The 26,841-nt window shown below is 40.0% G+C and overlaps 1 protein-coding gene across 1 annotated transcript; it reads left to right on the plus strand.

The window, feature by feature from the left end:
• Window positions 1-26,841, plus strand: clvs2 (clavesin 2). Its single transcript, XM_070849799.1, has 5 exons — window positions 1-389; window positions 2,939-3,113; window positions 25,064-25,174; window positions 26,023-26,255; window positions 26,748-26,841. The coding sequence occupies exons 1-5, from the start codon at window positions 1-3 to the stop codon at window positions 26,839-26,841; spliced, it is 1,002 nt and encodes a 333-aa protein (XP_070705900.1).

Below are 26,841 nucleotides of genomic sequence, written 5' to 3' on the forward strand. Positions count from 1 at the left end.
ATGACTCACTTACAGGCTGGACTCTCTCCAGAGACCCTGGAGAAGGCCAAGGTGGAGCTGAAAGAGAACCCGGAGACTTTACACCAGGACATCCAGGAGGTCCGGGACATGATCATCACCCGGCCGGACATTGGTTTCCTCAGGACAGACGACGCGTTTATCCTCAGATTCCTCCGGGCGAGGAAATTCAACCACTTCGAGGCGTTTCGGCTGCTGGCACAGTATTTTGAGTACCGACAGCAGAACCTGGACATGTTCAAGAACCTGAAAGCCACGGACCCGGGCATCAAGCAGGCCCTGAAGGATGGCTTCCCCGGCGTGCTCTCCAACCTGGACAGATACGGCAGGAAGATACTGGTCCTGTTCGCAGCCAACTGGGACCAGAGCAGGTAATAAAGGGGCAGAGGGTCGGGGCTGTGGAGTCTGTGCTCAGCTTATCTGATCAGACACACAAATGGAAACGGGACACACACATAAAGAGCAGAAAAGAGGCAGTGATTTAAAATCCAGGATAATGAAGTGGAGTCTGGTTTCTGGAGCTGTCCATTCAGCACCACAACATCGCTGTTTATCACAAAACCACAAGAAATCCACTTATATTCTTCTTCTAATCTCCTGTGGGGGGGAAACACTACATGGCCAAAGTATGTGGACGCCCAAACTTAGCAGCCATGGGTGTTAGTGGCTCACAGGTCATCACAAAGGTGTTGGATGGGGTTAGAGGTCAGGGGCTTAAATATCCCTGTGTGGTGAAGCTGTAAGATTTCTGTATATTCAAACTCAAACAATGAAAAACAGCCTCAGACCAGAAGTGTGTGAACAGCTGACAGCGTGTCCACATACTTTTGGCCACATGTGTAATTATTAGTGTAAAATTATCCTTTGTTCTTACTAATTCATATTGATTTAGTAGTTTAAACTAGTGTTCCTCATCCTCTTTACTTTATAACCCCTAGGAATGAAGCACTGGACGACCACATGTTGCATAATGTCAGTGACTCCTGATTTGTTGTCTTTCCCACCCTGTAAATCACCTCAAGGCCCCTCGGGCAACAGTTAGTGCTTTCAATTGAATTTCACAAGAAAAATCTATCATGTTGAGCCCAATAATCACAGCTGTTTGATGACAGCAGCCTATAAATGACAAAGTAAAGAGGAATAAATGTCAGTTACTGAAGTTCATCATCTTCGTAACTTTTTTAGTTGAGAGTAAATATGTTTGTCATTTAAAATCTTTTCTTGAAATGACGAAGTATTTACTAAACTGACAGTCAGCACTGCATCTAAGTACAAATTTGAGGTAATTGTACTTTATTTGAGTGTTTTTTTACTCTCTTTTCTTTCAACTTTTACTTCTATATATTATATATTCCACGTTTTACTCCGCCACCGTCATCAGACAGCTTTAGTTACTTTACAAATTATGACTCTTGCACACAAAATACATGAAAATGCACAAGTGCAGCTGAAACAATGAACGGATTAATTGATTTATAGGAAATCATTTGGCAGCCTGATGGTCCTCTGAGTCATTTTTCACGCATAAACTTGTCCAGCTTCACAAATGTGGCGATTTGCTGTTTTGATCTTTCGGTTGTTGGTTGGACAAAACAGGCATTTCTCATTATTTTCACAAGTTTTACAAACCAAACAATCAACAGATAAATAATCAGTCTGATTTTTAAAACAAAGGTTAAAATGAGCTCCACCTCAACCGAAGCCAACAGTAAAATCCTGCTTTTACATGAATGCATGAGGAAAAATTAAAAAAAAAAGAAGTAACTGGAGATCCAAGATGAACTCTGGTAGAAATAACAGCAGGTTATAACTTTGTCTTCAATAAAGAATGAAGCCTGATTAGTGTTTGATTAGTCAGTTCATAGAGATGTTCATGATTAAATCCAGAAACATTCGATTATTAAATATTGAGATTAATATTATTGAAATGTTATAATGTTTTTACTGTTTATCTATCCTGATTGTTTAAGAAAATGTGGGCTAACATCAGTGGTGGAGGAAGCATCCAGATCCTTTAAGTAAAATCACTACACCAACATCACCCAGTTAAGCTAATTAAAAAGAAAAAGTATTATCCCAAGAGGGACGCAAAAGGTTTGAGGTCAGAGGAAAACGAAGACGGATACAAGACAATGAGGAAGACAGCCAACAGGAAAAAGCCCGACGGTTGAACAGGACAGTGAAGTATCCGCGGTATCAGCTGGATCTGAACCCACTGAGGCAGCAAACAGCGTGACGAGCAGCACCGGCCGCCACATGGTCGCAGCTGAGAGCAATTAAAGCATCCAGCTGATACGTCTCAGCTTTCCCACCATCATCCAGTGACTCGCCAACAAGTGACTCCACAAACCTCCTGATAAAATTAACATTAGAACAAATTACAATGAGTCTCTCTGTTTTTACGCCGAGATGCTGTTTTTAGCTGATATGAGAACAATTCATGCTCCTTGTCTAATGATTCTTTCTATAATTGATTAAACTTCAGATGTGGTGAGATGCTCATCATAGCTTGTCCAGGCCAAGTTAGGGCTCTTGTAAAACCAAAAAATCTAAATATATTAAATTTCTAATTACATATGACAGCAAATCCTCTTGAGGGTCCATTTGAGAAGCTGTAGTGAATAGTAGTTTGACATTTTTACATGAAAAAGGACTGAAACAGTGAGTTGAATATCAAAATATTCTTACAGCCGTATAGTGGCTTTTTCTTAATATACCCACATAACATAAAGAAACAGATACATATAGTTTTTTTTATCTTTGTGACCAAAATACATGCTGAAAAACTCAACTTGTCAGCACTCTCTAGTGGACTAACTATTTGACCGTGTTGCTTCAAATTTCAAATTTGGACTTTTTTTGGTGTAAGTGCCGTAATATTCTCTTCCAGCAAGTAAGAACCATATTGTATTTTTCTCAGATACACATTTGTGGACATACTGAGGGCGATCCTGCTGTCGCTGGAATCTATGATAGAAGATCCGGAGCTGCAGGTCAACGGCTTCATCCTCATCATCGACTGGAGTAACTTCACCTTCAAGCAGGCGTCCAAACTGACTCCCAGCATGCTGCGGCTGGCCATCGAGGGGCTGCAGGTAAGACGCTGTTTCTGTGGCTGGGTGCCACGACTCTGCTCTTTCCCAAGCATTGTCATGTAGTTTTAGCTGCCTAAACATAACCAAACCTCAACCATATCTTACTTATCAGCTGGCGTGTGATGCAGATATATGAACGTACATTTTATCACTATGATATTTTAGTTTAATACCATTAAAGCAGAAAAATATCTACAATATGTATTATTATTTTTCTCATTTGCTGATTTTATGTCTACATTTGCACTACAGCAGAAGTGATCAGTCAGTTACAGTAACTGATTAGTTAATTCTTCCATTATAACATTATTGGTAATCAAATAGTTTTCACAAATGAGAATGTAAAACACTCTCTGGTTCCATCATATCTGTTTTTCTTTGGGTTGTCGATTCAACCAAAACAAGCAATCTGAAGGCGCTCTGACATTTTATCTAATTGACTTTGTCAGTTAATTGAAAATACAATAGATAAATTAAATGATATTTGTTGCAGCTCTACACTTCAGTACATATTCACAGTATTATCTCAGCACCTGCTGTCTTGTCCCTCAACAAAGCTATTTTATATTCTCTGTCAGAGGGAAAAGTGAAATCTGGGGCCTTACTTGACTCTTAAGTACTATTTTTCATTTTCTGGCACTCACGCTTCCCTCAAAATGCTCCAGTTACGAACGAGTCAAGCGCCGCGTTAAAGCCGTGAGCTTGTTTAAAGAGCAGTGGAAGGGAATAATGACATTTCCAGTCTGATTACACACTGCTGGGTGGTTTTCTCCAGGCTGGTTTGGCAGGTAGACGATGCCAAAATACAAAAAGAAATTCAGTGGTTGTCAGTTTGGCTTCCTTCAGTTCTCACTTTGTCAAATGAGAGATTCCAGTTTTCCCTCATGAGACGAACGTGGCGGCGCTCACTGGGATTTTTTTATGGCTTGAACACACATCAGTGCTCCCAGTCATCAGGACACCTTTAATGTCGTTATTGAAATGAGTTACAGGAGACAAGGCTCACAGGCAGAGTGTACAGCTGTCCTCTGGTAACCAGCCAAACCTGAGAGGAAATGTCTTTGCTGTTTCTGTGTGTGCGTGTGTGTGTGTGTGTGTGTGTGTGGTTGGGGGGGGTTGTTATTGCTTTCTCAACATCCTTGTGAATCATCTGCCAATTTGTGCTGGGCTCCATTAGTCAAAGTGAAATCTAAGGGGAAGTGTTTCTAGAGGGAAGCGTTGAGTAAGACGCAGCGTGGTCTAAAAGATTATCTGATGTGCTCGTGATGGATGCCAAAACTGTCAAAGTCACTTTCCCTGAATTTTACACTAAATTTCCATCCTGTATTTTTGTTTTAAAGCTGACAAAATCTCATCCCTGCGGTTGAAAGAAAGTGATTATATTTCAGAAGCAATTTTTTTTGTGTGTGTGAGTATTTTATCTGTAACTTTGAATTTCAAATGTCTCTTTTAAACAAGCAGAAATGTTACAGCTTCAGAATAATCTGGTCAGAAAAAATGCTGAATTATGAACTGGAGCTGTCTCAGGCCTGCTTATGGTTATGAAGATGGTTTAACAGGAAAGATGGATTTCAAATTGCATTATCCACAAGTACCAAGAGCTAATTTAACTTTCTAATGGAAATCAGATGTAGAAATAGTCCTGCAGCGTGATATCAGCGACTAAACAGACTCACATTTTTAAAATTTGGCTGCAACATTTTTCATCTTGTGTTTGAACAGAAGGACGACAGAAAATTAATTTTGTTGTTGTTGTTGAAATAAAACCATCATAGACGCCACATATAGTATATTTAAAGAAAAGAAAAAACCTTTCTTTATTTGCACAAATTACAAATTGATTTGTAACATTTACATAAAAATTTAAATCATTCATAAAATCAAGTAACCATACTGTATGTAAAACAAGCATAGGATTAGTGGTTGGTATTCAGACCAAAACTATAAAAACTGCATACAGGACTCATAATCTCTGTATATTTCTAATCCTGGTTACGGCCCTGGTCAGATATTTTATCTCACAGTCCCTGATTTAAATCAAACGTTGCCAATTTTAAACTAATTCCTTCATATAAATGTTCTCGTGCTGCTGCTTGTTATCAGGCAACATTTAACATCTGAGAACTTCTTCTCTAAATCAAATAGCTTTTGTTAAGAAACATGTTTATATTTTTCAAAATAAAGTGTAGGGGGGGAAAAAAGCACGGAAACTCAGGTATCACTTATAATACGGTAAAAGGCAGACAATTTAAAAAATCCAAATCTATTTTCGATCGCAGTTATCCTCCCTGTTAATTCTCGTTCTCTTTTTGTTTGTCTGTTAATTTTTTTTAGATAAAGATTCACAAAACTGTGTCCTATAGAGTTGTAGGAGTTCAATAATCCAGGAACAGAAACAAATGTAAATCAGAGTGTTTAATACACTTTATTCAACTAATTTATCTTCGTCTAAAGCCCCAGCAAGATTTAAAGGACTATTTCCCTACATAAGCAGAATGCTTTGATACTTTTTTTTCTCCACCTCCTCTACTTTGTGTAAACATTAGTTTTCCGCAGCGTCAGCTCAGAGTTGAGGTGGTATGTTGGCAAGGGGGAAAATCTTTTTCCTTTTTCAGACACACACAGCGAACAACTGTAGACGCAAGCTAGTGCATCACTGTGACGAGTCCATATATAACACATTTCTGACGGCTCTCCAGACACAGATTAGACCCTGAATTATTGATGGGAACTATTAGCTGAGGCCTGAGTCATTCCCAACGGAGCCACTGCTGACACACATAGCTGCTCGTCATTTGGTGCCGAAAAAATAAGAAGGAAGCGTAATAGCCGGATTGTATTTGATTTAATTTGACAAATAAAATGCACAAAACACATTACGTAGATCATCAAGGACGTGGCAAGTGAATTCAAACATGGGAAAACTAAATTGATGGTGATGTTCATTTTCTTTGTTGTCAACCAAATACGTGAAACGACCTCTGTGCCATAGAGCTCCACTGTCGTCCTAAAACTATTAAAAACATCAGTGAACCACACTGTTGCACCTTTGGGTCCCAGCCTTCATTTTCATGAGCACAAACAAGGTAGTTTATTATGACTCAATCCCACATAGTTCAAACTCACCAGAGCACCGAATGTGTTTTATTCCACCGCTGAAAATAGTCCCCAACTAGTTCCTCCTGTTTGAGAAACGTTTGGTAAAAGCTGCTGTTTTAGGACATTATTTATCCTTTTTGGATAACTTGTTTTTAAAGATGTACGTCTTTGGTAGGATCCAGTGGGCTCAGGGATGACATAATGTACTCAGAGACGACACAGAAACACATTGTTGGTTTTAATCTTGTCATGGGATTTGTTTGCAAGAGGAGAAATATACGAGTAGAGCCATTTTTTAACAATAGCACGTAAAATATGTGACATTATTGCCAGGGATGAAATGAATGGCTGCAAATATACATTACGTTTGTTGCACTACTTCTCCCAGAGTAACAATGTTTATTTTAATCATCCCTATATGTGAGATTTTGAACATTAATACAGCAGCAAACTACTGCTTGCCATGCAAAGACACAGTGGAGTAATGCTGAGCAGAGAATGAAGTCACACTGACTGTGTGTTGTAATCTGAGCTCGGCTGTTTTTTTTTTTGTTTTGGTGGATGGTTTGGCTGTGCGTGCATGTTAGTGCACTTGAGTCCCTCCCATTAGAAGCGTTAGCAGGATAGCTAGCAAGCTAATAGTTATGCTGCGTGGATTTAGGTCACTCGGCAGATCACAGAAATAGCTCCTTACCAAGCTGACATTACTAATGTTACTAAAATTACTCTGTACTGTAAAAATCAACCTTCCAGTTAATGAATTAATAGCCAAGATGTGCATCCTCTTGCTTGCCAAGTGTTGTTACCTCGTTTGTTCACATAACTTTAGTCCACAGTTGATCTCGTTGTGTGTTCAGGGGCAGCTTTCTCTGCGGAGGGAAGTGTGGCCAGCATTTGTTTTGGTCTCAGATGCTGGTGCGCTTCAGAGTGCCAAATATAGCGCATTTGAATAAACTAACACACGGGATGAATAAACATAACTGCAAACACATTCAACATTTATACTGTATGCTGCATGTGAGAGTAGTAGAGCTGGACCTGAGTCAGTCCCACACACAAACACACACTGGGATCTAAATATCTCTGAACAGCCACCGTGAGTCACTTCAGTCTGAGCAGGTGTTTCAGAGCAGCTCAGTCACACCTGCAGGGCAGAGTTTTCCTCAGCATGAAGGTTTGACGGCTGATTTACACTGAACACATCCCTCATTTAACTTCTGTGTCCATCAGCAGCTTTGTATCTGCTGCTGCAGATTTTTCTTGGCGCTCAGAGCTGGATTATCTGATGAGTATATGAAGTGACAAGAGTGTGACAAATAGCAATAGCCATTATACTGCACAGAAAAATCCCCACAAACTTGCAAAACATTTCATTATGTGAAGAAACTTACTAATATCAATCTCAGAACTCATCATATTTAGTTTGAATTGGACCATGGAATGAAGTTCAGGTACATTTTTAATATAATAGACTATATTGACGTCAATTGTAACTTGATTGGTCTATTTCTTAAAATACACCAAGCCATCTGTCTCTTGCTATATATTTGGGATTTTAGTGTGACAACCAATCTACCTTTCACTCTTATCAGCTGGAAGAGAGATTGAATGTAGCTGTGACAAATCAAGGCTGGTTACCCTGAAATTGAAGTTTGATAATCAAATTCAAACAATTCAAATAGTGAATAATAATTCAAATAATGCCTGACTGCGTTATCTATCTTCAATATGGGAAAATCAGCCATAAATGTCCTAAAATAAGCCAATATGACACTAAATTACCCTTTTTGCATTGTAAGAAGTCAAACTCTTTTTCGTTTGTTCTCTTCATCCTTCAGTTTTCAGCGTGTACTGAGTCATCTGCCTGCTTTTCCTTTGTCTCCTCCTCCATGTTAATGCTGCTCAAACTGCCACAATTGTGATTTAGCCTGCTTTTTGTCATGGCAACTCTGACAACGTTAGTTACGAGCAAATACAAATAGCATGTAGGCCACATGCCTTGGGATCCAAATTTGTAGCACAGTATGCTGTACAGATCACAGCGGAGGCAAGAGTGTTGGTCTGGATCCCTGCTGACAGCCCCCAGAGGGTTCGCTGGTTATTACACCCCTCAATCTGCAGCAGTTTTTAGTTTTGCTTTGTTTTCTGCTTTCTTTAAGATTATTTTTTGGGGCATCTTTGCCTTTAAGTATATTATCAAGAAGGAGGCAGGAAACGAGGAGAGAGAGGGATGACAAATAACATACAAGAAAGGTCTCTGATGGATTTTAACTGGGGACGTTGTGGTTTATGTGTCTCATCTGATGCCCCACTCTTACACAGAGTAAACCACATACTGACTGTTCTGTTTTTTGGAGCATCAATAGTACTCATGCCAAAATATTGCACTAGTTATGGAGCGTTTATCAACATGAACGTGCTCTGCAAAGTTCATGGTAATATGCCATTGAGATTAACCCTTTCATGCATGAATTATGATCCTTTACTAAGTTTTTCTCAACCCATATTTTATAAAGACATATTTACATGTCCAGTAGTTGAAATCTAGCTACTGATGCATGATGTACACTTCAGTGGACATGTGATTAATCATAATTTCCTCCCAAATTTTAGAAGTTGCATGACTCCTTAGATGTTACTTGATGTCACCATATTTTTCTTACCTGCAGGGGTTTCATTTTCTAGAAGGTTTGAACAGAAACTTGGTGTTTCTGGCTGTCTGTCAACCATCTTGGCTTCACTCTGAGTGGATGAGATGATGCAGTAGCTTCACTTTAGTGGCTGATGTGCAGCTATGCCATCAAAACTCATGCATATACAAGAAAACAGCTCTTGAACAGCTGCACACTGTAGTGAGCTCCATGCATGAAAGGGTTAAGTGTGCTTGCGGTGCTGCAGGAAAGGGTTCATCCTCTGGGGACAGTGACGGTTCTTGGCATGTTTCATGGCCATCAGCTTGAATAAATCTCAGTAACTGATTAATATAGATTTTGGCTTTGCATGGTGGAGATGGAGGAAAGCACAGAGCATCAGCAAACGTCACACATTTTAGGATTCATCCTTTGGGAACCATGAGCCGCAGATGCAAAACCTGTAGCCGCAACATGTAAAATGCGACTGCAGTACTATTATAAGGAGCTGACTGCATTTTGTAACGCATCTTATAGGACTGTGTATCTGCTCAGACTGCAAACAGCCGAACAAAAAAAATGGAAAAAATGTCACCCAATTCTAAAATTAAACAGGGCGACCAATTTGGGGCTGAAATCAGGTCAAATCGGTATAGTGTCAGCTTCAGGAATAATCCTCTGGATGTCATGATTTTGCAGTTTTTTTGGTACATATGTGCAGCAGCTGTCAGGATACAGTGTCCTGGACAAACCAACTGACTGCTGCACTGCTGTTTGTGCCTTGACACAGTGAGACAGAGTGAAAATCTAATGGTCAGTGACAGATAAATTCACAATTGTGTCCTTAAATTGACCTTCTCTGCAGTTTTGTTCTTGATGTGCCGCCTGATCGTTTGTGCCAGAGACGGACGGGATCATCTGGGGTTTGTGTGCTTATGCCTCTTTACACATCTACAGTATATACAGCACAGTACATGCTCCGTTTGCCCTGTTTTTCCACTTACGTTTCTTTATGCTTTCATAAAAGAGATTACTTTAAGGAGGTGAGACAGTGTGCAGGACTGGATTCAAACCCATCCAGTCATAATCCCCCAGGATTATAATGTTACAGAAGGATTAAAGTTTCGAGTCTACAAAACCTTCTTTTGTGATGTTCTTTTCAAAACAAGTTTTTCAAACGTGATTCAAAAGTAATCTATAAGAAAATACTGTATCAATTTTATCTGGCAAAGAATTTGGAGCCATTTTTAATATTGCAGCTTTTCTATGACAAAAAAAAAAAGGTGGCTCCCAAAACATCAGCAGTTCAGGAGTTCAAAAAACAAATGGAGTTGTGGATTATTGCAGCAGAGAAGAGAACAAACAAAGTTTATGGTCCTATTTATTTCACACCACAAGTATATTTTCCCAAACTTAAACTTTGGACAACATAAAGCATGTTGTAAGGCAAGAGACTGTAATCAAATAGTGGGAGAGACTCACTGTAAAATATGAACCACCTGTCTGAACATGCAGGAGGTGGACTTGAGCAGCCTCTCCTGTGTTGAGCACGCGTCTTGTCTCTTGAGGTCAGAGATGTGAATCACCTCATTAAGGTGATCTGTCACAGCCTGACGGCGTTTGACTTCAGATCAACGACCTGCCACTCACTAACGAGTGAGCCGTCCACCATCTCTGACAGGTCACTGACTGTAAAGCTGCTGACAGCCAGGAGACTCAACGCCACAGCTTCACGTGTGTCGCGTGCGTCTTGAGCTGCGGTATTTCTGTTTGTTTGTTTTTTTTAAATGTCTTAATAGTGATGAGAGCTGGAGGAACATTCTTACATCTGTCTGTCTGGGTGGTGATATTCTGACACAGGATCAGTAGATAAGGTTCAGGTGGAGACAGGGGTGGATGGTGATGACTTACAAGTAACAAACGTGAGTAAAAAAGTACGTTTGTTACAGAACGAGTACTTCTAATGTTCCTTTATATATATATTTATACCTTTATACCTCTGTTCGTCGACTCTAAATGCAGGTTTGGCGCCAGAGCGTTGTTGTTGATTTGATCTTCCTTGATTCTTGTGATCCTACCGTGGATAAGCAGGTTATGGCGCTCCATGGTTTTCTTTTTGATCTGTTTTGTGTTTATCTATCTGTTTTTCCACTTCCAAGATGGACCTCTTGTCGTCCGTGGTGTTAAAAACCATCTGAATAGATATCGTCCGGCCTGATGCCAGCGATTATGAAATGATATTGATGTAATGGTGTGATATGCTATCGAGAGTCTGCACAGGATGTTTTATTTTGAAAACTGACCGGATGCTCTATGCCGTTCCTGTGTCTGACTTCCTTCCTGTGCAGCTCCACCATGGTTGTGTTGTAGTTTCGAGCTTGACGTGGCCATACACGGCCCCCATCAGAAATAGACTTGGCACATATAAACAAAGCTATAGTGGAGCAGAGAAGCGCCTCTGGGACGCATCTTGTGGAATCACTTCGTCAGTGTCGACAGTGGCCACGATTAGCTCCGGTCTACCTGTTGTAACCTACCTGCATCATTAAAACAAGTGCTATTTTCTCATTATTTTGCACCTAAAAAAAGAATCGAATCGAAATGGAACTTGTACTTTGCATATTTTATTAAACAGGCACTTTAACTTGAGGAGGTTTTCTCAAATTGTAATTTTCACTTTTCCTTTTTTTATGGGAGTAGTTGGACTTTCATTGGAGTAGATTTTCAGTTCTCGGGTGGTGATCCGACAACAGAAAAGTTCATCACTTTCAGCATTTTCAGGGTTAAATCAACACTTTTCCTGTCGTATTCATGTCACGCCCTCTCAGCTGACCGCTTCTTAGACCTCCAATTCTTCTTTGCCATCCAAGTGTTAAACAAGAAAGTAAAAAATGAACTGGAGGCTTTGATTCGAGGGATATAGAAACAGAATATGAGCCACATTCATCTTCCTTTTTAAAGCTGTGATGGTTCAGATCACTGCATATTGGCTGGTCCTCCTCCCCTGTGTCCCCTCTGGCCTCCCCACCCCTCTCACTTTTGTTTTCTTTACCCTCCCCCCTCTTTCTTTAACAACATCTTCATCCTCCCCTTCCCCCTTATCCTCTCCCCCCTCTCTCTGTCTCTCAATTCAGTCCCTCCATCATTGTTCACCAGAAACAATGTTGGAAATGGACCTTTTAGTTTAAAAATGAACCCAGTGAGGCCACAGACTCACAGGATTTACAACAAGTACTCATTAAAGCAATAAATAATTCTATAGAGGCAGATTATTATCCAAAATTAAAAGAAATAGTTTCAGAAATCATCCAAAATCATTTTCCTGCTGTTAATTTTCCACCTCTCTCTCTTGTTGAACCTTAAAGAAGCATCATCTTCATTATTAGCACCCAGGTGCAGGATGATAAAATGTGCTCCATCCTCCCTCCCCTCCTCTTCTCTCTTCCTCCACCCTCCCCGACTCTCCCGCCTGCTACATCCCACCCTCGCCACGTTGCCACAGCAACATGTCGGCCTGCCGTGCTATCTGCTCTGCCCTCTCCTCCAGATGGGCTCCCTTTTGTTGTGCGTCTGCCAGTTTGTGTGTGTTCGAAACACATTTCTCCATCTTCTTCTTCTTCTTCTTCTTCTTCTTCGTCCTCAAAGACGCTCACAGGCGGCTGCTCCATCGGTCTGTGAGTGCACCACAAACATTGTAAATGTGTGGGAGGTATAATTAATAGTGTTGTGGCCTGGACAATGCTAAAAATTCACCCTATACAAAATACTGTTCAGTTCTTCAGTGCATCTTAATCTTTTAGTTTTTCTAGCATCCACCATTAATTAAGTTAATTGAATTAATTACATGTTGACAACTATCGGATTTTATCATCACGTTTTAGCGTAACGTATTAGCGAGACATCTCAGCATCAACTAGATCCGTGCCACTCATTCCCATCCTGTGCTAAAGATTATAACCCTTAGTAAACATTATACCTGCCACAAATTAGCATGTTAGCATTTCGCTAACATCAAACACATGCTTAGTTTTAGTCTTGTTCTATATTAAACCTTCGACCTTCCTTCAGCTGGTTCTATGTCATTTAATTTAATTTAATGCATGTTTAATAAGTTTCTTACTTCAACAAACACTTGTTTAATCGACTATTTGATTATTCAACCAAGACAAAATGAATCTGCATCATTTTTTATATATATTAGTTATTTAAATGATTTTTTACAGCTGTTGTAGCCTCTAAAAAGCTGCTGCTTTTCTCTGCATTTTAAATGTAATATCTTTTAGTGTCGGGCAGACAAAACAAACAAGATGTCTCCTTAGTTATTTTCCAGTTTTCTGCCGTTTCATAGTCTAAATGTTTAACTGTTTCATCAAAAATAATAATTAGCAGATTCATCGATAATGAAAATAACCCACTAGTTGTAGCTGTGGTGAAATCACCTCATTATATTTCACTGTCAACATCATTTGTGCAGATTTGTCCTTCATGGTTTTTGACAAAATATAAAACGGTTATATAATTTTTTTTTGAATTACTTGCATTCATGTATTTTTTGTTTCACCAGGAGAGGATTTGTTCTCTTCTAGAGCCTGAATATCTGCAGATATTCAGACCACATTAACATACACAGCAGCACAGTTCCAGTCAGTGAACTCTCTGTGGATTTACACTGCATTAGCATTGTTATGTAACACACAGACCCTCCAGAATAGCTGGGACTCCTGAGAAAATTGTGCCAACGACGTCTACGGGAAACACATGAAACAGATTGTGACCTACTGTATCATCTCAGGCAGCAGCTTTTGTGTAAAAATACGTAATTCTTTAGAGGTAATCACCTGGAAATGATCAGCTTATTACTGAAAGGAAACTGTCTGACGTGTACCGAATCCTCCTCCTTCTCATCTTCATCATGTGTAATAAATGATAAAAGGTTTATAAGCTCGCATTAATATGGCTTTTTTTTATCTGAAGCAATATAATTAAGACAAATCAAATTCATTACATGCTTTACATTGAGCAAAATAGTCAACAGAAACTGTATTTAAATGACGGAAGAAGTGCTTTCTAGATATAACCAAGACTTGGAACAGATGAAATACATCTTTTGCATTAAATATTATTGCATTAAGTCCACTTCTTCCTTCTTCCATCAGATTCTCCGGTTCACCTGCCTGTAAACAGGAAACGGAGCTGGTCTGGTTTGCTGTGAATAAACAAGCTGTTGGCTGGTTTGTCTTTACAAACACTGCAGTCTTGATTCAAACCGCCTTTTATCTTTTAACTGCAGCTGGAAGAATACAGCAGCTGTCTCTGCCACTTCAATAAATTAGATTGCACAAGGTTTGACTGATATGAGGTTTTGAGTCTGGTTTAAAAGGAAGCTGCTGCCAACAGCTGATATTCTCTGCCAATATTCAAGATCTGCTTATTTCAAAATTTTTGTTTGTTTGCTCCCCAGAAAAAAAAAAAAACGGCGTCGGTCTTCAGTTCAAACACTTAAAAAGCCTTCATGTGGTTGTGCAAACAATGACTCTCAGAAGCAAATATGGACGTATGATGTTGTTGTGGTGCAGCAAAATCTCTCAGGAGGAACTCAAATCAACAGTTTCTTTTAACCACGTATGACTACAGTCTTTATGTAACCTGCTTGCCTAGACTTTACCAGAAATATGTCGCTGTCAGTTTGTGATATCTGCCTGTGTACAATTTTAATATTTATTCTTGAACGAATTAAAAGAAATAAACAAACAAAATATACTGTAAACCTACATTTTGAGCCTGTTTTTCCATCTCTGCTGTGAAATGTTGGCCTGACATTGAACAGAGCTAAAAAAACTGGCCCAGCGTTAAACCTAATTGGCCTTTTTCATGGAATTAATAACATTAACGATGGCTCAGGTCCATTGAGTGTCCCAGTAACCCCTCACACTGCGACAGCAGACCCAACGCCAGGACCTCCCAGAAGTCGAATGCTGCCATTATTAATACTGTGAATTCCACCTGTGCTTTTCCTGCCACCTTAAGGTGTCACCTTTGCTGGGCGTTCTTTATTAAGTCATGCATGAGGTGCTATAAATCCTTCAACATTACTGATGCATGAATTCATGTATCCTTAACATAAAGTATTACCACTTACTGTAGGTCAGCAAGGGTCTAATGTCAATATTCAGAGACTCAGTGTATAATTTGTCCCACTCAGACGCTTCAGAAATCACGACGCAGTGATGAAACAGGCAGATTCGGCCAAGTCAGACCTCTGAGTGCATATCTCTCCCTCCATATCTCTCCCTCCATATCTCTCCTCCCCTCTGTGTGTTTGGCAGGAAGACAAGATCTGCTGAGCCTCAGCCCACAATCTGGACGCCCAGGTCAACTGCGGCAAACAAACACACACGCAGGATGAACACAAAGGCTGAGACAAGGAGCCGCAACCTGGAAATATTGAGAAATCCTGTAATAAAAGCCTATCACTCCTTCCTTTTTATAGAAATAGATATCCTGCAAGCAGACAAACAAACAAACAAACAAACCAAAAACTTAACCTTTGTGGTAACTTAACATCGCCTGGCATCGTCAGACCAATTCACAAATGCGAATTAGTCCGGAACCTCTTTCAGTTTTCAATTTCTAGTGGCCGTTATCAACCTTTGCACACCAAGATACCTCTGGAAACCATGTGTGACGCCAGCAAAGCCAGTCAGACGTGCAGCAAACACGTCTTTCTTATCAGCAAAAGCTTTAAATGAAGTTGTTGTTCTTCTTTTAGAGAAAATATAGCGTTCAGTTTTGTTTAATATTGATGTGACAGACAAAACGGAGCGTTCAGTGGCAGCCAGCTGGGTAGTTTATGAGAAATGTCCTCAGTGGAGCTCCTCCGTCAGCCATCGTATCAATCCTGCACCATATTAGATAAATGCTTGTGCTTAGTGTGGCCATATGAACAAGTTCACCAGCTTGTGCAGGCAGAATGAAACGCTCCGCAGGCAGCTGAATTAAAAAAATTTAAAAAAAAAAGAAATTATATATAAAAGTACAAACTTCCCTTTCAGAGCTCCAGAGTTGAGTTAGCAGTATTTTAATAATCTGCAGAGACTCCGGTGTAATTGGTGCGACCTTTCCTCTCAGTGTGAAGCTCTAGCAGGAAGGAAACTGTAAAATTACTTTTGATACCTCAGCTGCTGTATAAATGTTTCACGGTTTCTTTTTATGTGGCAAACCTGCTGTTTTCTAATATAGACGGGAAGAGAACTGCAGTGAGGCACGGCCCGAAATAACACTTCTATTGAATTTAGTGATAATACAGTTTATTTTGATGGTTGCTAAAACATTAATGATGTGCTGATACCCCTTTTCTTTGTATTCTGCTCTGTGTGCGCTGGTTTGTCCTGATGATGAACACCTGGCAGCATTTACCTGTTTAAACAATGATGGACTGTCGATCTCTAAGCCTTCATACTGAACAAGAATTCAGTTCAGTCAATAATGTGTGCAGCAAACTGTATTTATGTCTGTTGTGTCGTGTGTCGTGTGGCGTTTTTAACGTTGCACGGCGAAGCCAAAGTTCCTAAAGTAGCTAAGACACATCAGAATTGGAAAAGATATTGAACAGTATCTAACCTCAGACATAAACTAATGGGATAAATGATGGCTACAGGGGAGAAGGGAATAGGTCTGATTGGTTAAAAGGTTTGGGAGTGCAGACGGAGATGAAAATGTATTAAGTGGATGAGGAGTAACGGCGGGAGGAAGACGACTGTTGAGTAAACAGATTGGATAAAAAGCTACAGAGAAATAAGAGATGGAAGAAGTCCAAGGTTGAACTTATGCTGCTTTGATTCTTTGTAAAAGTGACCTAAAAGGCTTCATTTATCTGAGAAGCTGGGTTGTCCTCGACATTTTGTGACCGGCAGTGAAGCGTGACCATTTCAGCCCACAGAGACGAGCGAAGCAGCTCTGCTTCCTGTTTTGTGTCACACACTGAAAGATTCACTCTGGATTTACCCCGTTTTTTTTTTTTTTTTTTTTGAAGCTGCTCAGCATTAGCTCCCGTCAGACGTCTTCTCGTAAAGGTGGCTTTTGTAAAGAACAAGCCAGCAGCTGAACAATGTCGTCACTCCAGGCTACACTTTACATCCTGCAAAGAAAAGCACTCAAATGTCCTCTTTCTTTTTCTTTTTTTTTTTGGTTTGTTTGTTTGTTCCAGAACTCACTTTTCCCCCTTAATACTGGAGGACACGTTTACTCATCCTTGTGCAGATGGGAAGTGACAGGAGCAAAACAGAGTAGGGAGAGCTCATCAACCTGATGTGCTGCAGAAAGGCTGAAAAAAACATGATGGAGAGAGAAGATGTATGACCACAACCCGGACACGTATAGAGTGGTAGATGATGCACGTCAGATGTTGTAACATCAGCTGTTTGCTGACAGACTCACACTAAAATGTTGGATGTTACAGCATTTTGTGTGTATTTTTTTTTTGAGTGTTTGAGATCACACATCAGGGAAGAAAAGATTTACAGAAGAGTCACCAAAAATGTCTGTTTGTGATGTTTCTTTTTAGCTTTTTAAGCACAATAAGTATAATCTAACAAAACCAGAAGACTGAAATTACAACATTCAGATTCAAGGGAGATGCTATTTGCAGAATTTGAAGAATTGAGGAGAATATATCTTCTTTTTTATTGTTACACGAAGACATTTGGACACAGATTCATGATTAAAACACTGTTTTTATAACCTCTTTTATCGTCTTTTAGTGCAATGTTTTGTTTTTATGGCACCTTTTCATCGGCAGCCAGCTGTTTGCAGCAAATAAACTAAAATAGTTTAACTGTGTGCGTTTCCTACCCAACACCAGAGGGTAGGCACTAAATCGCTAATATCTACTGTAGTCTCATAGCACCAACTGGTGGAGACCAAAACAGAGTGCAAAGGAACTGCAATTCCAAAAAAAACACAATTAATAGATTAATGCAGATAATTAGAATATAGAAATTCAATTTGTGAAATAATTTCATGCGGATACTTTGAGTTGAGCATGTATTGTCGTCACCCTGCTCTTTATTTCCGACTTGGTTGGTTGTTAACGCCGTACTGAGGGGCAATGTGGATCTGGTTCCCATCATCTGGTCCAGTCCTGCCTGGCACTGCTGCCACAGCTCCCATTTGATAAACTAAATAATAAATGAGCAGCCGGAAGCTCTGCACGGCCTGTTGCTACACCGTCAGCAGGTTCAGCCATAACAAACACTCATCCCACACGTCCCCAAAACCAGCATCTCTGATGAACAACGTTTCTGGATTCAAGCTTCTGCATGTGGCAAGAAACTGTGCTCACAGCCAAATGGTTTTTTTTCTCCGTTAATTGTTTATGATATGAATCATTGCCGTGGTTGTTTCTTTGGCAACATCAAGTTATGTGTAACTCAGAGGTGGTTTGGAGTTTTTTTGGCATATACATCAGATGCTGACTCGCCTCACTCTAACAAGATTATGACTGAAATCTGAGCTCAAGTGCATTGCCAGATTCAATTATTATCCAAGGGTTTGTGGAGCCAGACTGATACTTGATTTTTAAAGGCCGGTTCTAGTATCTATTAATGTGATGATAATATGGTAATGATTTAATGGGAAATGAACTCTTAATATTTCAAAAATGTCAAAAAATTTGAAAAATTATGATGTTACTAAAATACTATTTTTAGCTAAGTATATCAGGCAATCAGGGAGCAACAAAACCGGTAAGAGATGACAAAATAGCAGGTGCTGTTGTGCCAAAAAATGTAGTTTTATGTTATTTGTTAATTGTATATTAAAGTATAGCTTTACGAGACGCTCCACATCTCTTATTTTAACGAAAAGCAGGCTGCTCTTCTGGTATTTACCCTCCAGAATAACATATCAAGTTACAACTTAATTCTCATAATATTAAGACTTTTTTTTTTCTCTTAAAATTCTGACTTTATTCTTGTAGTATTATAATCATTTTCTCAAAATTATGACTTTTGTAATCTTACAATTTTCTCCTTGAAATATCTGGTAAATTTTTTCTCTCAATGTGGCTAAAATCCTCCGTCTAACATTTCAGATACCAACATCTGAGACTTACAAAACCCCGAAATGATGCATTGGTCAGTGTGAAGAAACCCTTACATTTGGTTTTAGAACAATTGTTATAAAGATACATACTGAGCAGGACATTTTTAGAGTTGAAAACACTTCAGATGAGCTCTTTTTTTGTTTTTAAATCACCACAATTTGTACTTTCACAAGTACATTTAAAACAAACTGCAGTGCTTTCATGTGCAAACCTGAAATAATAAATAAATCTCAAAAGACAGAAATGTCTGTGTGGAAAATATGTCGCTACAGTCTGCAGCAGGTTAGCTTAGCTTAGCATAAACAGTGGAATCAGGAGCGATCAGCTGGCCTGGCTCAGTCCTACCTTCAGCACCATTTTTTTTATTTATTTAAACCGTACGACTGTATTTCCCAAAATGTCAAACTATTCCAGTAAAGTCAAGTTGTTTTGATTTGTAAAAGACATTTTATTTTGTTCTCTGCACTCCAGCTGATCCTGATTCAGACCAGGAGTTCCTATTGGAATCAAAATGTGAAAAATGCCCGGAGCAAAGCTTGTAGTGTGTGTGTGGAGGTGGTGGTTCTCTGTACAAGGACACACAGAGTATCCTTTAGGGGGGACTCAAGTAGTCAGAGTGCAGCTTTTAATCCCAGTGCACAGACATTTCAGTAAATCTTCGACTGCTGACTTCATCCGTTCTTTGCTTTTCAGCCACGGAGGGGCTGCGGACACGACACATGACGTTACCGCTGAGTATCCGTGTGCCTTTGAACAGACTTGCAAGTGTTTAACCCACAGTGTTGGTGGCAGCCTGTCTGTTTGTGTCCCCTCAGGATCTGTGAGGTTTCACAACAGCAGCGCTCTAGCAACATATGACACTGACGCTGCGTTCACGGTACATGGGACAGAAGGTGGTGGTGGAGAGGTTGTCATGGTTACCACTGGAAAGCTTTCACACATCAGACAGGGCAAGATGGTGAATATCAGTGTAACTGTTGATGGACTGAATTTAGATTAGAATGAAGAACTATGATTGAGCTACGGTTGTGTGAGTTTGTCATGTCGGGGGCAAAACTAGGTGTCTGTATGAATTCTGCCTGTGTGCTGAATGAAAACCAGTTTTATTCCGTCATTGACTGCTGACTCCTCGCTCCTCTGAACCGGCCAGTCGGGGGTTACAGGTCATAAACAGCTGCTTCAGCTTGACATGTAAGATCAAAATTCATTCAGCAAGGCCGAAAACAAGCCTTACGTAGGATGCTATAGGCCACATTTGGGTTTTGGACATCCATGGAAAAGTTAGTCCTCGTTTTGAAGCAGAGAATCTGCTGATTAATTCTGTACCTGATACGTTATGATCCACTAAAGTCTTCTCCTGTCTTAGCCACCATCTCGGCTGTAAGTCTGCAACTATAAACACAAGAGTGAAACAAAGAAAAAGTTAAATAAATATCTTGCAAGCTTACTGTGGCTGTAGGTTTAGGTGTAGCAGAGTATCATTATATATAAGTGATAAACTGCTAAATACAGTTCTAAATGATGTGAATCATTATGTTTGGTTCACACACTGACCCACATTGCTTAAACTATCAGCATGTGCTTAAATACTCCAAACATGAGCTCTGAATCCAAACCCTTGTGCTGCTTTTGTCACAGCCTGTAGGAAAACATGAATATGTTGCGGGAACTTGTTTATTTTCGGCATTAAAAAACATCCTGAAGTGAAGTTTTACCTTGTTTGCTCTGCCGTCAGAGTTTGGCTGAACAATTTTTAGCACTTAATGATCATTTTCTCTTCTGAGAAACACGTTAGGGGAAGTGAAACCTTTGGTAAAAATGTTCTGGTTTGTTCAGGACAAAAGGATGAGCATTTCCTCCCTGCACCTCTATATATAGTCCAATTCTTCTAAAACAATAACAATATTAATTAAAGAGTCATTAGTATAATTACTGTTGAAGCGAAAATACCATCACCAACAAGATTGGCAGCTTCTTTGCTGCATTCTACGTGTTGTGGCTCCAGGTCAGATTTACAGAAAAATCTGCTGGATTGCTTCATGTCACAAAGCAGGAGGTGGGTGCAGTTTTTCTCCAGCCTGCCGAGCTTTGAAGAGAAAAATCATCTCTAATGTGTTTATCCTCTTCGGTGAAGCCACAGGCTCCCAGGAGGAGGAGGAGGTGAGAGATGAAGCAGCAGAGGGTTTATGGGGGATTTTGAGACACACAAATTACTATCTGTATATAAAATGATTGTGTTTTTTTATTTTAAGAAACCACTTCTCGGTTCCACGTGTTGTCCTCTTCGTGTTAACAGACTTTTTTCTCCGTCTTCTGTCGCCTTTAATTCTCTTCAACCTTTTGCTGTAACTGCGGTTACAGCGGTGACCTGCCGCGAGAGTCCAAAAATAAAACACAGCGCTCGGTCATTTGTTCAGCGTCGACATTTTTCCTGCAGCAGACAAGAATCAAACAATATGCTGAAGTAGTTTTGGGTCTGAGTGGCTGGTTTCTGGAAGTGACAGGTTATATATTTTCTAAATCTCTGAGCTCATAGTTGTTTTCAGCCCCATCAGAAGTAAAAACCTTCTTCTCTCTTTTAGGTTTAATGCCAATTTATATGTCCGTGTCAGAAATCAACGTATCCGGTCTGTTTTAACCTTTAACTTTTGTTCATTTTTGTGTTTTCGTGCAACCATTTCTTGTTCACATAATAAATAATGTCTGATTTATGTCCCTACAGCAGGGAAACAGCAAAACTGTCAGTTACAGACAAACAGCACCAAACATAAAACATAAAACATGCTTCTAATCAGAGTCAAATAGGAATGCAATCTCTAAATTGTGACTAAACATTTCTTAAGCAGTAACAGAATATTTCATCCAAGAAATAACCAAAGTGGCACACTTCCAAACAACCCAAGAGCTGTCTAAAAGCAAGAAACACTGATTTAATGAGACTCACGCATCAAGACTCTAAAATAAAGACTCTGCAGCCAGAAGCAACAGTTTCTGCTCCAATTTACAGTTTAAATCTGCTTGCAAAAAGTCACAGAACCAGTATATTTTTCTGTAAATGCTTCCTTGAGCTCTGTTAGTGTTCTCATTTTGTTGTTTTCTGTGAGGTGACAGTCTGATGGAAAATCAGAAAAACTAGCTGAAACCATTCATCGATTAATAGAAAATAAATCTGCAACTATTTAGGGATTTGATGATTTTTTTTTTTTTTTTATTCAAGCAAAAATGTCACATTTCCTGGTTCATGTTTCTCAATTGTAAAAGTTTGCTACTTTTTCGTGTTTCATATCATTTTAAACTAAACATCCAGACAAGAAAGTTGGCGCAACCATCAAGAGCGGAGGAATCAATCATGAAAATAATCAGTGTTTCACTGATTCATATCCTGATTTTTGGTTTTGTTTTGTGTCACTTACAGACTTTTAAAGGGGCATTTTAGTAACTGCAGGTTTGGTGGTGTATCAGGGAAGAGAAGTCAGACTAAAATCTGAATAATATCATGGCAAACATGGCAGGAGGATTTATCTGCACCTTTGATCTGAGGGGAATGTAAATACTAACATTAATATCTGCAATGGAAGCCGATAATGAAAATGAGTGAGGTTTGCTGCTGTCCCTGTTCATTTACATTCGAGTATCCTCTTATTATGGGGTAGCTGTTGTTTTTCATCCATCCTGTGAGGCAACAACAAAATCATCAACAAAGTTATGTGCTTCCCTCTTCCCTCTGTCCCTCCAGCTCCTGAACATCTTTCACTCCCTCTGGCATCTCCTTTAGCTTGTATTATTCTCCTTCAGACATCACTTGGGTGAGAGCAGATCAAACCTTTAGCTCCGGTTTCTCCTCCTCCTCCTCCTCCTCCTCCTCCTCTTCCTCCAGCCTCTCCAGTGCAGCAGAGGCCCTGCAGCTCATTTTCCATTTTCAGTGTTTCATGTATAATGCAGCAGGTCCCTTCATCAAAGTGAAAATGTCCGTCAGAGCAGAGGGCAGGCCAGAGGTTCACAGTCAGAGGGATCTGACAGCTGAAGGGGGGGAGGGTCTGTCTGACCGCGGTTTAAAAATAAGCCTCTTTATTGTTTCGAAACCTCAATATTTTGCACAGATATTCAGTATCATCACAAAAACACAATAATACAAAAGATCTGAGTGAAATAAGATTTAGGCACAAACCATTTTTTGCTTTTTGCTTTCTTAGAGAGAGGATGGTTTAACATTGTCTCTGCCCTGCTCATCATAACACAACCTTTTTTTTTATACCCTTTTTCCAAAGGAACCAATATTTCACTCCAAATATGTTTTTTTTTTTTGACACATAAGCTTGAACGTGTTTAATGTAAAATGCAATGAGCAATGTGTTCTTCTCAGCAGGAAACATTTTCAGATGATTTTGTTCCATGAAAATCTCTGTATTTTCTGCTAAAACTGATAAAAATCCAAGGAATGCTGTAATATTGCTCCTGTTTATGTTGTGTGCAGCTTATGTCAAAGTCATAAATTAGGACTAAAACCATTGCCAAGAAAAGAAAGGTCAGGGGGTCATCAGAATCTATTGCATTCAAACCTTTTGAGAAACATCTATAAATTTCATGGCTAATGGGCCATTAGATATTAAGTGCTCTAAGCTGAACCATTGACCTGCAAGTGGTGCTGAGAGGACAACTCATTGTGTCTGCGAAACAGAAAGCCTCTGTTTTGTCTGCGTCCACATGCACTGTGTGGCTGTGAAGCAGTGTTTCATTCATAGCGTGCAATTATGTAACATAGTAAGTAAGTAAAAATTTGCTTTGTACACAGTAAAGTACATCTTGTTTTGTCACTTGTGCATGAGGCGTAAAAGAGAAAAGAAAAATCTGAGCTGGAGGAAAGATCAGGAATGATTTATGTTCTTACAGACATTTATTTGTCATGTTGCTGAAGTTCAGGGGGTCAAAAACAGTCTGTGTGCAGCCACAACCTTCCTGAAACCTTGAATATTCCCATCAAATTTCATATGAAAATGTCCAATCAGAGACAGTATCTTCATCTAGTAGTGCTGCATCTGGTAGTTGATATTCCTGCTAGCAGAACAAAACCACTGGCAGCGACTTCTCATGTCGGTCAAACCCTAATTTACAAGCCTGGTCTGACCTCAGAGACTCTCACTGCCTCTGTCTCTGCCACACGCTGCTAACAGTTTTTACGTCTGCCTGAGCAATTTTCATCAGCCAGCTCTGTTATGTCAGAATATAACTTCACCGTATTGCTGGACCACAGCTGAATGATGACTCTCACACACACACACTAACACAGTGGAGTGTAATTATCATAATTGCGCCCAGCGTTCTAGGAAACACCGCGTCAGGCCGGGACTCCACACACTAACCTGCACCAACGAGGACTCATTCCCCTCAGGCGATGTGCTGCAGTGACTCCAAAATAGACCGGACCATTTCCTATCGACTATGAGATTAGAGTCCATTTACAAAACTAATCTAATGAAAAGGGACGGGAAACTCACAGAGGTAATTTTTCATTTGCTGGACCTCAAAGAAGGCTGAAAAAAAAAAGTCCTCTTGATTGAGACGGACTGTATTTGGGATAAAGAGATTGTGAAGCGTAGCTTTGATGAGCCGTAATAACTGACTATTAAATAGTAGGGATGAGCGATATGTCGGTGGCCGATACTTGAATAGGAAAATTAACCTTCCCTAAATGAATTCTACCCCTAACTAATTATCTTATCTTCCACATCTGTTCGCCCACCACCAGACCTTTGGAGCTCCGTTAATATACCTTCTCTACTATGTATGCAAGGGATTATTTAATGTGCACCAAAACCTGGGGTAAACTGTGCACCCAAAAATATCATCAGCGGTATTGAAAAGCCACTTTCAGGTCTGGATTTAGGCTGTATTTTCATTCTGATTTGCATATTTTGCTGCTGATATACTGTACGAGTGTCTATTATGGTGAAAAGGAGCTTAAAACACACCCTGCAGTTGTGATCACTATGAAGCAACTCTTTAAAACCATCCTATTTCATTATTCTACCGTTTATCTCTAAACGAATGAATCAACTGGATGGGATTGTCCTCGTTTGCCCGTATTTAAATGTATTGCTTCATTTCTTTTTTACCAACAGGACAGTTTTCCTGCCAGATTTGGAGGAATCCACTTCGTGAACCAGCCCTGGTACATCCACGCTCTCTATACCGTGATACGACCCTTCCTCAAAGACAAGACCAGGAAGAGGGTGAGTGAATATTTATATCAACAGCAGAGTTTAGTTAGAGTATGATGCAGCTCCTACTTTTAGATTTACAGACCCAAAGTTGGATGTTTTGGCTCACCGCACTCTGTGGCGTCATTTCAAACAGCAGACAGACACAATTAGCCACTAATTGGTAAACACATTGCAGCATTTCATGTCTAAAGGTCCAGATATTTCCCTCAGAAGTTGGTGGAGACCAAAAACAGAGATAAAAGAGTGTAAATATTGGCGTTCATCAGGTGGATGACTGTTTGCTAACTTCACATCACGTTACAAGCTGATAATATGTCATCGTTAAGTCCACAGCTTGTATCTGCCGCCCCTAAGCGGCCAAAAAACAGTGGACGCTGGTTTAATCAGGCAAAACTGTTAAAGAATCAAGAAAACTTTTCAGTATTGGTCTTTAAATTTTAGAAGAAATTGTTCATCCAACTTTCTCTCTAACGCAAAATGGACAATATGAATGTTTCCTGTACTGTTAAGAATCGTTATCGGTGTTGAGGCAGATTTAACTGCACTGGAAATGAGCGTAATTGTCATGACCCATTTAGCAACATATAGATTTATAGAGCAGTACATAAACTGAGCTACAGGCTAATAGAAGCGCTTAAAAATGGGCACTGTGCCAGGTTTTGCTGTAAGAATTTATTAGAGGACAAGATTATTGAAGGAAGAGCCTTGTTGCCACAGAGGACACCGACTTCATCTTGTCTGCACAAAAAAACCTTTTTAAATGTACGATGTCTTCGTGTATTCTGTTATTCAAGACATTTCAAACCAAAGTCCTGCCTCCAACATACAGCCCGTCTAAACTGTGTTACTCTATGTAGATCTTCATGCACGGCAACAACTTGAACAGCCTCCACCAGCTGATCCATCCTGAGATCCTGCCGTCAGAGCTCGGCGGGATGATGCCGCCGTACGATATGGGCACGTGGGCGCGAACGCTGCTGGACCACGCCTACGACGAGGAGAGCGACTACTGTCCGGAGTCCTACACCCTGTCAGTACAAGACCTGGAGAGAGACCTGGAGAAAAACCTGTCCCCAAAAACCATGAAGAGGTCAGATCCCCACATCGCTAGTATTTACTGCCGTACTGTCCCGTCCCCTCCCTGCTGCAGGGATTTCACTTCCTGGTAACAGACAGGTTGTAGAGCATGAGGTTCAGAAAAGCAAGCTAATACAGAGCTTGTCTTGCAGGACATTACGGTATAATAATCTACTAATCTACTTATCTACTTTGCCTACAGTATGTATCACTGTATCAACAGAAGATCAATATTGTCAGACTGATTATGTTATCTTTGCATAATTAGTGTAAACAAACGACAGCTAATGTGCAGATTTTATCTCTCTGTGGTATTTTTGTCTCCCACCGTCCGCTGCTTTTAATCTTGGGCTTGACGGAAAAGGACGACCGCGGTTTAATTTATTCCACATATTCATTTACTCATGTCTTTATTCAACAGCAAAAGAATGAAATAAGACATGAGGACATGAGGACCTCTAGCTCACACTAAAGCTGATCGTGTCACGTTCTGCTTCCCATGCAGGTCTCAGTCGGTGGTGGAACCAGGCGTCCTGAAGCGACCAGACAAAGTCAAGAGTGAGGAAGACAACATGCAGCCGCTGCTCTCGCTGGACTAA

The sequence above is a fragment of the Pempheris klunzingeri genome, chromosome 18, assembly GCF_042242105.1.
Source record: "Pempheris klunzingeri isolate RE-2024b chromosome 18, fPemKlu1.hap1, whole genome shotgun sequence".
Classification (NCBI taxonomy): Eukaryota; Metazoa; Chordata; class Actinopteri; order Acropomatiformes; family Pempheridae; genus Pempheris; species Pempheris klunzingeri.

Coding starts and splice junctions, on each gene's coding strand:
- clvs2 (XM_070849799.1), top strand. CDS start 1: ATGACTCACTTACAGGCTGGACTCTCTCCAGAGACCCTGGAGAAGGCC. Junction 390..2,938: donor GCCAACTGGGACCAGAGCAG/GTAATAAAGGGG, acceptor TATTTTTCTCAG/ATACACATTTGTGGACATAC. Junction 25,175..26,022: donor AAGACAAGACCAGGAAGAGG/GTGAGTGAATAT, acceptor TACTCTATGTAG/ATCTTCATGCACGGCAACAA.